We start from the raw sequence: 13,379 nt of genomic DNA, 5'->3' as shown, positions 1-13,379 counted from the left end.
TTTTTACCAGGACAAGTGTTTTCTGGCTCCGCATCAGCTTCAGTAAATCTGAGCAGCCCCTTCAGTGCCTGTGGAGCTCTGCCCTCACCCCAGAAGCTGCTCCAGCAGGTGTGAGTCATGCCAGAAGGAGAAAGCACTGAAACTACAGGACATTCCCTGCTTTGCTCCCCAGATTTAAAACCAGACCTCAGCCAGCTTTGTCCCTGTTGGGTGTGAGCATCTCTGGGGATGGTCCCCTCACTGGCACAGCTGCATATGGGAGGTGAGACGGGGTGGTGAGCACCCCCAGGCACACGCAGGGTGCAGCTGTTGGCCACAGATGCTTAGATGGGACTGCTAAGTTTTCGGGAGGATGGCATGACCAAGGTTTGTGTTTCCTGGCTTTACTTCCCACAGGTATGACAGGCAGCTCAAGTAGGGTTTCCACGCCGCCAACCTGCTCGCTCTTCCCTGGGGAGCCGTGCCTTCACCCATCTGCCTCACCTTCCCTGAGCACGTAGGATGGCTGAATGAGCTGCTGAAAGCCTCATGAAAGAACATGCCAGGATGTTCTCCTGATTGAAAGCTGCCTTCAGCCGCTGGCAGTGGCTGGCCATGGCAGGGATGACACATTTCCTCATGCTGACGGACGCCTCTCAAGGCAGACTGGCTGTGTGTGCTGCCTAAGGAGCGACTGAAGCCCAGATCGATGCTTTTCAGATGGCCCATGAAACCATCCTCCACACTTTCTCTTACTGTTTGGCTCCCACTAAGGTGTTAGTGGATTCCTGTCAGATCACACAGGAGAGCCCAGAGCCTGATATTGCTCCTGGAGGTCTTACCCACCAGCCATCCACTGTATATGTCTACAACAAAACCCAACAGGTTCTCAGAGATGTATAATAAATGTTGGGGTTTTTTTTAGCAGATTTTGCAGATGTAAAGTGGAGTTGCTCTGCTCTGCAGAAGGATACTTAATGCTACCATACCTGTGCAGATTTTCAGCATCTTCAATGGTCTCAGGCAGAGTCTTTCCCTTCGTCTCAGGTAGGAGCAAAACCAAACAGCCATCGATTAAAGCAATCACAGCTGCCAACACAGAGCAAGGCTCAGGATCACAAAGGCAATGCAATGGTCATACCTGAGTTTAATTCCAAGTCACTAATTCCCAGTGAGACACAGCTGCCTCGATGATTGAATAAGGACTCCTCAAAGTGGTAATAACTCTTGGCTTTTCATCTACACGATTCTCATTTTTCAGAGTAATTGCTGACAATTCTGAGGTGCATCTGAGGCCTGGCAAGCAATCCTGGGCCCTAGACTCAAGGGTGGTCTGGCTCCCTTGCTTTGTGCACGCAATGCAAAGGATACAGGTTTTGGCTCTGGTTGCCTAGCTGTCATGGGATCGGGGTGATGCTAGCTAGCTGTCATCCCCACTTTTGGCTGGATTAGGACATACGCAACAGGTTGCTACCAGCCCACCTGGCCAGTTTCACCTTCTGACTAGTTTTGGATCCTCCTATGACCATGCTCAGGGCAGACGGTGCATGCAGGCACAGCGATTTGAACCCGTGCAGCACCAGACATTCAAGGCAGCCTTTTATTTTAGGATAGCAGCCTTAACAGGCTGTTCTGCTGCTTTGCCATCCTAAATTGCCATGGGATCCTCGACACACTGGGCCCCCTGAGGTGCCAGCAAGAGGTGGAGAGTGACTTTTGTGTAGGGAGACAAGAGGCCATCCTGCTCGCACTGCAGGTCCTGTGACCACACTGTGGATGAGAGCAGCAGAACCCAAAGACATTCCTGCCTTGGGAAGAGCTCCGCAGGAGGAAGACAAAGCTTGAAAGAGCTGTCCCGAAACCATGGGATCCCCTTCACTGCAGATAGGGCTAAGGGGTGACCTTGCTCCAACTTCCAGATGAAACAGACCTACCAAGATTCACCTTACATGTGTGTGCACATGTATATACAGCTCTCCACATTTCTTTTTTTAAAGGTGGGAAATAGATCACAAAACTCACGCATCTAGGCTGTGGCCAGCCGACCTGTCTTGCAGCTCTCTTACCAAAGATGACCAGGGGCAGTTCGTGCCAGAGCTCTGCTAGCCTGTACACAAGGAAGGGTGTTACTATCCCACCGAGGTCGCACATGGATGAGCAGACGAGGACTCCCAGGTTCCTGCAAAGCACATGCACACATGCGCACACACATGTACGCACGTGTGCACACACGTCACTGACTACGCCTGGGAGTGCCTCGTCCAGCTCTGCACCCCAGTGCCACGGCAGGATGCACAAAAGGTTTGCCCAGCCCTGCTGCCAGGGTGAGTGGGTCAGCGCCCTGTCCAAGTGAATTTGCAGCTGGTGGGAGGAGGGATGTGCTGTGGGTCTCAGGGAGGAGAAGACAGGTAACCTCCTGGGGCTTAGGAAGGTGCTTAGAAAGGCCTGGCCCCCATCGTGGTGAACACAGTCAAAAGAGAGCACAGGTAGAGCATTCTCCCATGGAGAAATATGACAAGGTGAAATGGGTGAGGAAAGGAGCAAGTTAGATGAGACAAGACATGAAGACTAGCCCTGTATTGGAGCAGAGGTGTGAATGAGCATTTGACTTCTCCTGGTTCACTGAACTGCACTGGAAGGGAAGCCTGGAGGATGTTTGGGAAGGTTTCTCACACATCCCCTCAGAAACCTCCTGCCTCAGTGCTGGGCTCAGAAGCAGGGAAGGGGGCGAGTTTCTGCTGTACCACCCAGCAGCTCTCCTCCACCTTTGCAAGGTGTGTTTTATACACGCGAACTCTTTTTGCAGGTCAGTGCACGAGCCACAGGCTCCTCAGCTGCATCCACAGCCTTGAGCTGGCCTCTTGCAGTCTTTCCCAGAGAAACACCCCGTGCTTTTACCAGCCAACAGAAGATGGTGCACTTACCTGAGAAATGTTGGATACAGCTCAGGATTTACCAAGCAAATAATTTCATAGCACATGGTAATTCCCATCCTGCCCAAGCAAGCTGCTGTCATTTTAAGCCAATAAAGAGCTGTAATGACATTGTGCTCGTTAAGGTTGGAATACAAAACTGCGGGTTTTTTTCTGCTCTTGACATAAAGCAGCATTAAATATTTAATTTAAGGAAACAGTAAGTTTGCTATCATGAAAGCTCAAGTGGACAGTACATGATGATGTTCTATTTCACTCAATAAAGAATTTATAATGCAATTGTCTTGTGACTCAGTCAAATAACCAAGACTTGACTTTGCTAGTTTTCTGTCACAGAGAGAAGTCAATGATACAAAGTAGTTTGGGTTATCCAGTGCATTAACCAAAAGTTTACACAAGACACCATTTCTTGCTTGCAATAAAACTAAAGAGGGCAACTGTATTGTTTGGTAGTTGAAGTCTGCTACCAGCAAGATACTCCATACTTTTGCACAGAGGCTTCCGATTGCTTTCAGGCTGGGACAAGTTTGTTTTGCTTCCCTGTCTCTCAGTGTGTGCTTTACAATTGCTTTCACACCTGGGGCTATAGCTGTCAGCTGCAAATAAATGAATATCCCAGCCCTGAAGCCAGAATCAGTCTAAGATACCTGTGTGCCACATGGGCTTGTAGACCCCAAACTGACCCTGGATGGTGGCTTCAGATGTTTCAACTATTAGCATACTTGGAGCATGGAGTTTCTCCCTCATTTAGCAGCTGAGGGATGCATCAAGCCCAGGGCAGTATTTTACTGGCCCATAGCTGCTGGCAAGCCCTGCCAACAAAGCGCCTCCAGAGCTGAGACGCCAGGCACTGCTGCCTGTGGTTTGCAGCAATTGCAGCTGTAGGTGCCTGGGCCGGTCCCTGCCTCCCTGCTGGGGCTCTGCTCACCCCATCACCCCCGCAGGGCCTGCCTGGGTGTAAAACAAGCCTGTTCTGCAGGGTCAGACTTGGGGCTATGGGCTTTGAAGGTGGCTCAGCTCAGGGCTGGTGGTGCTGCCGTGGGCAAGCAAGCCGGGAAGGCTGGGGTCTCTGCTGGTGGCTGCTGCTGCCAAGCCTGCTGGCATGGCTGAGCCAGGCTGGCAGCAGCATCCTCACTGGCCATACCTGTCCCTGGGGCAAGGTGCTCACCCGGGCACTGCCGCTCCCTTTGCCCTGGCACAGGCAGCAGCTGTGGGGCCACAGGACTCCCCCCCTGGGCTCCCCCAGCAAAGCCCAGCGTAGTCCTTGCATAGCCCCTGCACTCCCCAGTTGCCCATTAAAATAAGTTTCCATTGTCTGGACACCTTGGGTTTTTTCCCTATGACATTTTTCCATAACATTTTGTGGCTTTGTCCTTTGTCCTTGTCCCACATGACTGACAGCTGTTTGGCACTTCTATGTGTGTAGTTCCAGTCTAGCTGTATGCCATAAAGAAAAAGGTAAGATGTTTCATTCAGTGGCCCTTAAGGGACACATTGCTTTGAGACTGTGGCCTTGGAGTGAACCCTTAGATAAACAAAAGCAAAGTTTCTGTCACTGTGGTTGCTCAACAACCTACATTCATGCCAGCAGCACTGTGGATGGCAGAAAGCACTTACTGTACCCATATGGTGTTTAAGTGTATGTGTGCGCCCATACATTTTTCCTTTTTAGAAACAGAAAACATGGGAGTTTTGGGTGAAAACGCTGAAGTGTGCATTCAGATCCAAATTTTAGGCCAGACAAAAACTGGGGACTTAACACAGCATGCTTCATGATCTAGCACATGCAGACCTGCCATCTAATTTGATGCCATTTCAGAAATTTAGTTCACCCCATTTCTCCAGCCTCTCGTTAACTGGTATAAACGCTGATGGTGGGACGTAAATTAGCTTTTATGGTTTTGCCTTCATTGGAACACAGTACTGACATGGGCCAGGTTAGCAGGCATTGTTTTCTATTTTCCAGGGCAATAACCAAGAGACAGGGAGAGAATTCATTGACGGAGGAGGTTTGCGTGACTCACTGTCTGGGACTAACGCTGTGCTGAGGCAAGCACCACCTGCCATCACATTTGCCACAGTCCAGGGGTAGCGATGGCCAACACGATCCAGTGTTAGCATGAGGATGAAGGCAGCTGGGAACTCGACGAGAGCAGAATAGAGGAAATCCAGGTACATGTTCCCAGCGGCTATTCCCATGTGCATGATGAGCCCCTGGTAGAGGACGGAGCTTGTGAACCTGGGTAGAGAACAGGATGTGAATGAAGTCAAACCCTTTGTTTTATGCAAAGAGCTGAGATTTGCAGTTGGTTAGGAGCAAAACAGGCTTACATCATTGTTGACGATTTAGGGCACCAAATCACACACCTCCATTTGGGCTGCAAAAGCCTTCCCTTACCAACTGTACATCAAAATAAACGTGTGTTTTCTGATCTGAGGTGTCCTGACCAGGTCTAGAAATGAAGGTTTTGGCTTTTCTCCATCTTCATCTTCGGAGCTGAGATTCTGGGAGCACAAGCGACAGAACAAGAGATTACAGTAGGCAGGGGAGAGGGTGGGAAGCACTACAATGAATATTTTCTTCCGGATTAATGGGAGGATGGGGGTTTTCATTTGCCAGTTAAGTGACTGGGGGCAAAATAGCTTCTCCAGAGTGTTTTGAGAAAAGGAAGCGTGAAAATTTATATAACCAGTCTTCATATCTGTGTAGCCATGTGTATGAGGCTATTGCATGGTATGGAGCAGCATGTAACAAATAATGAGTAAAGGTGTTCTGGGATTTTTAGTCATAAGATTTGGTGAGTTTATTTTTGATTGATACTTAAAGGAAGAGTTTTTCTTGTCTTCTGGCTGGTTTTGCGAGCCTCTTTTCCCAAATACGCTCTGTGAGGGTTCTAGGCAGTCAAACTGAAGAAAACTCACTTGCCTTTGCTTTAGGGAACTGCAGTGCTTTTTGTCACCAAGCTGCTCCCTACTCTAAACACAAAACAGTCCTAAATCCAAAACATTGTTTGCACACATGCAGCAAATGCAGTGCAGTCACCTGGAAAGAGAGAGGTAACTTCTTCTTATTTCCCTTGGCGATGTGTTTAATAACTTCCATAGCTTTGTCATTTTGCTTTTGAGCTATTAGCCACCTGGGAGACTCGGGCAGACACCTGCAACACATATAAGCATGACAGCTACAGGGAAAGAAAATGTATGTCAGTGGTACACAGAAAATGAAAACAGAATCGAGTTTCTCAGGCTAGGATCCTAAGGTGTACTGAATATCCATGGGTTGTACAGAACTCAGTGGTAGCTGTGGCTGTCAGTGATTGTACTCGGATTTGTGCTCCACTTGAGTGACAACGCAGCCTGATTTTTAATATATATATATATATATATATATTTAAGGCTAAACCCAGTTTATTATAGTTTGGAAATATTACTCTGATAAAATTCTTTTGACATGTTTTAGAAATGACTAATAATCTGTGGGTATAAAGAAGAACAGCTGTAAACCTGATCTTCCATGTTAAAAATAACCTTTCATAAAAAGACCAAAGGAAAAAACCCTCCCAAATCTGTTCCCTGATGTAGTTATAGAATTTTCTAGGGAGCATTTTTACTCATTTTTTTTATAAATAGTCAACAAAAGCCTGTTGATTGCATTAAAAAACCCAAACAAATTTAATCGATGATTAGAAAAACTCACTTCTCACAGCAGCTCACATACTGTTCAAGAAATAATGACTTCTTATTTTTTAATGGGTGGCAAGGACTCTAAACACAGAAGCATTGCAATGTGTTGCAGGTAATCTTGCTCTTAGGTGATTCAGACTAAACCCATGGGCAAGAAAAATGCCAGATCTCATCTGATGTTGTCTTGGAAATCCTACATGTAGCACTATGGCCAATCCCTACAGAGAAGCTTCAGCTCTCAGCTTCAATCCCCTGGTTTTGTCGATGTGGCTTGGTGTTGCTGGGAGCTGTAGGAGCGGGCACTTACCAATAATAGAGCAAGAAGAAGAAATTGGGCAGTGTGACTGTGAGCTGGAGCCACCTCCAGTGTGGAAGCGCGTAAGCCAGGGCGGTGAGGATGAGGAGTCCCAGCGTGAAGGCAAGCTGGTAAGTGATGCCCGCTGCCCTCCGGTAGTTTGGGCCAACAAATTCTGCAACTGCAAAGGTCAGTTGTATGAGCAAAAATAAATTGGTTTGGAGAGCTGGGGGAATGTAACTCCTGCCAGCTAAAACCACATGGAGCCTCTGTGCTTATCTGTGCCCTTGCGTCACGGCGTGCAGGTGTGGGTTTAGATAGGAAAGTGGAGCAGTTTTGGGTCCCTGGTGTAAATTACAGGGCAAGTCCCCACCCTTCCTCTTCCACTGGTCAGCTGGAGACTTTACCCTTGCCTTCAAGGGTGTCAGGCCCCCACCCATCGATGAGAGCCAAAGGGTGCTTTCTTCTTCCGACTCCTAGCTAAGAACTAAAATGGGAAAATAAAATAGACAGCTGGAATTTGCTTGCCTCCATCTCCCTCCTCCCTTACGGCTTGGGAACAGAGCCTCCCTGCCCTCCAAGCACCTGAAACAGCACAGCAAAAACTGTTTTGGCACCCAAGCTGTCAAACACAAGTGTTAGCCCTCATCTCCTGCTTGCTGCCTTTCCTGGAAAAGCATTATACATCTTCGTAGTGCTTTCAGTTAGTTCTTGTCTCTAGACCTTTTCCTTCATTTTGGCACACGCTTCTCCAGGTATGAACATTCCCTAGTTTTCAGAGCTGCCTCCTAATTATTCCCTTTATGTTTACAAGCAGGCGCAAGCTTGCGTCTTAAACACCTGGATTCAAGTAAAGAGGTGCTGTTTGGCAGTAAATAGCAGTGTCCCTGCTATTGTTACATGCAATTCCTTAAAAATTGGATGGCACCAGTGGGGGTCAGCCCTGCTGCTAGACAGGGGGTTCCTCCCCCCCAAATGTAATTGCAAGCTGCCGTAACTGAGGACGTAGCCGGTCAGCCAGCCCGCCTTGCTGACGAGCCCCTGTACCAGGCGGAAGATCACTGCCCAGCTGTAGCTGGGTGCAAAGGCCATCAGAACCCCTGAGACCGCGCTGATGAAGACTGTGACCAGGAGGCAGAGCTTGCGGCCAAACCTGCAGAGGGAGAGCAGAAAAGAGAAGAAAGAGGCTCAGCTGCTGGCAGGGCATGGTGGCAGAGCAAAGGGTTTGAAGAGGCTGGAGGTGGTCCCTGTCACCTTATTCTGTTTGTTTTGAGTAGGAGTCTGTACCTGCTCTTCCCTTTGCAACATTTTTCAACTCAATGGAAGCCCAGGGGACTCTCCTGTCCTGTTTTCAGGTTATTGTTCACTTCTGGATAATGACTTAGCTGATGAGTTCAAGAAATGCTCTGATATGGCTCTTCAGCCTATCTGTCAAAGCTTTCATAGCTTTTTAGTGGGGACCTTGTTCAATAACTGTGATCTTTACCTATTTTCTCATTAATCTTGGCTGACTATTGAGCTCTTGAAGAGGGTTTTGTACATCCCTGTTATTTGTCATTCCTTGTATCACCGTGACTCACTGATGGAAATAAATTGTTTCCAAAAGAAACAAGCTTACTGGAATGCTGGAAAGGCATTTGTTTTCTATCTGACAGAGATAAATATTGTTAGAAGTATGATTTATAAAAACCATTAAACTAGTGGATGTCCACTAACAAAAATAGCATGATAATAAATGCCAGCCAAAATAAATGTCTTCTGTTCTCCACAATAACATCAGCAGATCCCATCGCTCAAACTTTCCTTCTGTCAGGACCCTGACATACAGATGTTTTTGACTTGTCTTGAAGTCCAGCTCAAGAGAGCCTTGTCAGACCACGAGCAGAGTCCTCTCCAGCAAAGGTCCTTTCCCAGTGCCCCAGCTCTGAATGGGAGAGGTGCAATGCTGCATGTTAGCACTGACCCCGGGAGCTCCCTAGGGGCACAGGACTGCCAATTTCCAAGACAGCTATGGCCCTTGAATGTCAAAGTCAGCATCTGGATGTGTGCCCCGAGACCAATCAAGTAGATGAGTAGGTCTAATCCCTCAGAGAGAAGCACATTTGCAAAGCTTATGAAACCTTCCCTGAAGCACCTGAAACGTTTTCAGGAGGTGTCCTGACTACAGCAGTTTGCAGCAATCTCATGCACAGGAAAACCAGCACTCCAGCTGCACTCAGGCTGTCTGACAAGAAGAAGATGAGTATCTCGAATCCAGGAAACACAAAATTCATGAGGATTTTCCCCAGTCCCTCTCCTAAATTTGAGGGCTCTTTGTTTGTTTTTGCCCTAAGAATAACACTTGCTCGGTATGGGATTTTGTATCGCTCTTGAGTGCTTGCAGCGGAGGGACCATGGTGAACTGGGGCAGGACAGCAGTGAGCAGAGCAGTAGAAAAACCCCTCGACACTATGACATGCATGTGCTTTATCTTAGCAGCAATGATATCCTACTCCCTCATGTCTTTTCATACTTTTGCTTGATAATAAGCCATGGTAAAAAGATCCTTCAGTATTTTGACACAGAGAGCATTTCAGATATAAATGACTGAGGGTTTGGGAGCTCCAGTTTCTATTGGTTCGCACAGCCATACACTGCCAAGAAATGCCTTTGCTAGGGAACATGATTGCTTAATCCACCTCTGTGCTGAAGAGGTGATCTGAAGAGTGGCACCTCTGCTGGTCGCGGGATCTGCTTACTGCTGCTCCATGTCCTGTCATGCCTGGATGAGCAGCTGCTACATATCCCCTCCTTTGCTTCCATCAGCTGTGCATTGTTATCTGAGTGTCAGTTCTGGGAAAAAGGATGGAATGCTTTCTAGTTCACTAGATGATTGGCCAGAAGACAGGAATTTGGATTTAAGGGAAAGAGAGGATGGTGTGTGTGTGTGTGTGACATACATTTCCAAGATGAAAAAGAAACCAAGATCCTTCCAAATGTATGTGAAGAAAAGCAAAAATTGGTGTAAGTGTGTCAACCTTTGTCTTTCGAATCAGACAGGGGACTCCAGCCCCATACTGAAGACTGGATGTAGGATCTTTGCAGTACTCCTGTAGTCATTTGATATCTTTCACCCAAGAGAACCTTATGCCAAAGCTGTAGCTACACACAAGATGTGACCAGGATGAGTTACTGTGATAAATCAGTATCTTCTGATGTAAAATCCATTTAAGCAGAACACCTGAAATAAACATGATCTGGTTCACTGGTAGGAAGGTAATGGTTTACTGAGGACTGGAAAGTGGTCTGTCCAATCTGTGCAAAGGTGACCTTCTTCACAAGCAGGTTTGTCCACACGGAGGGACAGGCTGGCATTAGCTAGGACCCTGGTAGCTACTTACGTGTACACAAAGGTGGTGTACACGACCTAACTGATGATGTGTTTGCCCGCAATGAAACATGGGAGCAGGGACCAGCAGGACAATCACAGACCCATCCTTATTTTGTGACACTACAAAACTACTATGAGGGACAGCTGTGCCCCTTCCCATAGACCTTCCCCCTTGGAGGAGGGGGAAAGTTAAAAGAAGGGAATGGTGGCAGTATCTGTCCAACAGAGATGATTCTGGGGCCTGATCAGCACGGGAGGAAAAGGCTATTGCTCATTGTGCTCTCTGATGTCCTGAGAATACAGAAAAAAAAGACATTCCTCCAAGACAGACTGACTCTACAGAAGGATTCTTCATCCTGTGTTACCCTCATCCCTTTAAATTCCAGTCTCAGATCTCTTGTAATTTTACTGTAATTTCATAAACATGCCCAGGAAGATCACCTACAAAGCATTAAATTTGTTTAGAGTCTAACCTAAAAATAACACTACTGGGCAGATACATGGCACAATGACACTTGTGGTGGAAAAGAGGAGATGAGGGACAACAAGGTCTAGAACTGGCTACATAGAGAGCCAACTAGAAAAAGGGAAACCAAAGAAAATTTCAGAAGGAGCAACTTCTATTTCTGTATCTGAGAAAAACTATTCTATTTTGAAACTGATTTATGGCCATCTGGATGCTGTTAAAATTAATGTGAAACAAATTTATCACAAAGATGGGCAAACAGCTTGCATGTGAGTTAAAGTTTCATCTTAAACTTTGAGCTCACATTGCGGTTTGCCACTGTGAACAAACCCAAAATCTCTTCATCCGTGAATATACAAATTCCCCATGCAGCCACTGAGAAGCTATGAAAGTGGAGAAACACTATGGCATTTCCATGGATTCTTGGGTCACAACAGTCTTTGAAAGCAGGGGCTTAGTAACCACTGTCCACCCCCTTTGTAAGTGACACATGGGCCTTTTTAATCAAGTTTTAGTTGCATTCATTTCCCCTTTGAATCATGGAAGTTATTCAGTGACATGCATAAAGCAGATAACCAGAGAAAACGGTTCATCTCACACCCGTCTACATACTGCTTACCTGTCTGCTAGGTAGCCAATGCTCACGGAACCAATAAAAAACCCGGCGTTCACACATGACTGGAAAAGGTCCAGCTTCCAGGAGTCCTCACACACCAGGTTAAACTGCAAGGGCAACCACAGGAACATTCAATGCAAACCATGGCTGTTCAAGGAGGAAGGAAACCAATGACACACAACTAGAAAACAGGCTCCAGAAAAGAACCCCCTTAATCTCTTAAACTGACATCTGCAATACATCTTGCCCAAAACACTTGTCCAAAACTTGTGGAAAAGTTACACCCTGGAAAATGATTGCACAATGACACATGAGAAGAGTGAGAAAGGGAGAAAAACTCTGAACAAACAAATTAAGGCGTTGAGAATAATCTCACCCTCTCCTCCCCATCCATCTGCCTGAAATTTGGAGGACACTTGGAGCATGGTTTCCTTCCTGGATGCCAAAGCCTCCAACCATGTATCACCTCGCTGCACAAAAGCATCGCCAGGCATGAGAGGTGTCGGGGCTGCCATGAGCCTTGCTGGAGGGGAGCCAAGAGCTGGCTGTCCCACTCCTCATTAGCACTGGCAAAACACCCAGGGCTTGGTTGACTTTTCTCTGCAGTGAGCTGGTACTCTGTGACTTGCTTTTGATTTACAATTAACAGGTCACCAACCTGAACCCAGCTAGAGGAGGAGGGCAAACTGGCGTTAACTTCTCTGCTGCTGGAAATATTCATTCATGTGTAACGAGACTTCAGCCCAGAAGGAAGCATGAATGTCCTTGGCTGCTTATTTCATCTTTTTCTAACCTGGACAAGTTCGCTGGGGCCATACCAAACAGCTCAAATCCATTTCCCTGGCTTCCCTGATGTAGAGGACAGCTGGGAGTGCTCTTCTCTGCCCTAACCCATCTATCCCAAGGGAAAGTGGGAAGGAGTTGCTTTGTAACAGTGATGATAGTGAAGCAAAGGAATATGAATACTTTGCCCAAGGAAGCTGTGAAGCATCCAGCATCAGAGTTTTTTAAGAACAGGTTACAGAAACATCTGCTAGGCATGGTTTAGCTATAGTTATTAGAGATTTGGGACAGTAGAAGTAGAAGAGATCTCTCTTGAGGTTCCTTCCTATGCTTCAGGTCTCTACATGGCTGTTAGTAATGGTTTGTGCAGTTTTTCACTTTCTAAATTATCTGGTTTAGATACTGTAAGTTGGAAGAAAAGAACGCTGCTGCTGCTGCTGCTGACTCATTATCTGACAACTGCAGCCCCATCCTCTGCTTCTTGTTCATTGTAAGTGAGTTTCTGTGTGGATTATCACCCAAATGTGCAGTTCCTTGGTTTGGTCTGTGGAGTCCTACCCTCAGCTTGGTGACTGAAACACGGAATTATGAGAATAGCTGTTGTCTGATTGATGACAAGCTTGCAGCATTAGCTTCCCAAGAAAAGCAATCATTTCCCATTATTTCTCCATATGAATCTTTGCTCTAAGTCCCTAGTAAGTCATGATATTCACAATTTATTAGCAGTGAGGTTCAGACTGCGCACCAAAAGAAAACTTTGCTTACTTAGCATACTAACCCAACAACTTCTAGTTCCCAGCTGTGCAGGCAAGAGTGATTTTGCTGGATGAGCTGTGTCTTACCTCTGTCACGAGAGTGGTCCCTGGGGAGTCATAGACCCAGCCGTCCCGGCAGGGACCGAGGGGGACGGTGCTCCGGTTGCCCACGAGGCTGCCGAGGGGGTCAGTGCAGCTGATGCCAGTTGCGTTCCAGTCCACCTCGTACCTCCTGCAGCGGCTGCTGAAGTCGCCCCCGTGGCCGCCCCACTCGGGAACCGTGTGATTCAGCTGCTCCTCCAGGCTCCAGCCACAGCGCTGGCTCAGCTCGGCCACCCTGAGGCTGCGGCAATGGTGCTCAGGGGTGAACCCCAGGAAAAAAATCCCCACATAAATGGGAGCAAAGGTAGCAGAGAGCAGGCATACAACAAAGAGAGTTTGTTTCTGAAAGAAGTCAAATTCTCCGATCTGCTCTAAAATGTCATCCAGGGTTGGCAT

The 13,379-nt window shown here is 47.2% G+C and overlaps 2 protein-coding genes and 1 long non-coding RNA gene across 3 annotated transcripts in view; 2 read left to right on the top strand and 1 right to left on the bottom strand.

Moving 5' to 3' along the window:
• The window catches only part of LOC130151019 (solute carrier family 22 member 2-like), a 17,078-nt gene extending 15,027 nt beyond the window's left edge, over positions 1–2,051 (top strand). The window contains exon 11 of the mRNA XM_056342558.1: positions 397–2,051. Coding sequence (XP_056198533.1) covers positions 397–418 — 22 coding nt within the window. The 3' untranslated portion in view covers positions 419–2,051. The remainder of the gene's footprint in view (positions 1–396) is intronic.
• SLC22A2 (solute carrier family 22 member 2) overlaps positions 1–13,379 on the bottom strand; it is a 17,578-nt gene extending 4,199 nt beyond the window's left edge. Inside the window, exons 1-10 of the mRNA XM_056342561.1 lie at positions 12,969–13,379; positions 11,347–11,450; positions 7,890–8,044; positions 6,904–7,072; positions 5,956–6,070; positions 5,311–5,417; positions 4,937–5,151; positions 2,904–3,012; positions 2,046–2,158; positions 969–1,068 (exon numbers count right to left, since the gene is read on the bottom strand). Coding sequence (XP_056198536.1) covers positions 969–1,068; positions 2,046–2,158; positions 2,904–3,012; positions 4,937–5,151; positions 5,311–5,417; positions 5,956–6,070; positions 6,904–7,072; positions 7,890–8,044; positions 11,347–11,450; positions 12,969–13,379 — 1,598 coding nt within the window. The remainder of the gene's footprint in view (positions 1–968; positions 1,069–2,045; positions 2,159–2,903; positions 3,013–4,936; positions 5,152–5,310; positions 5,418–5,955; positions 6,071–6,903; positions 7,073–7,889; positions 8,045–11,346; positions 11,451–12,968) is intronic.
• LOC130151021 (uncharacterized) lies at positions 5,000–7,895 on the top strand. Its single transcript, XR_008822473.1, has 3 exons — positions 5,000–5,084; positions 6,709–7,022; positions 7,706–7,895. It is a non-coding gene; the product is annotated as an uncharacterized LOC130151021 (long non-coding RNA).

The sequence above is a fragment of the Falco biarmicus genome, chromosome 6 (genome assembly GCF_023638135.1).
Source record: "Falco biarmicus isolate bFalBia1 chromosome 6, bFalBia1.pri, whole genome shotgun sequence".
Classification (NCBI taxonomy): Eukaryota; Metazoa; Chordata; class Aves; order Falconiformes; family Falconidae; genus Falco; species Falco biarmicus.
This window is presented reverse-complemented; position numbering and strand designations above follow the sequence as displayed.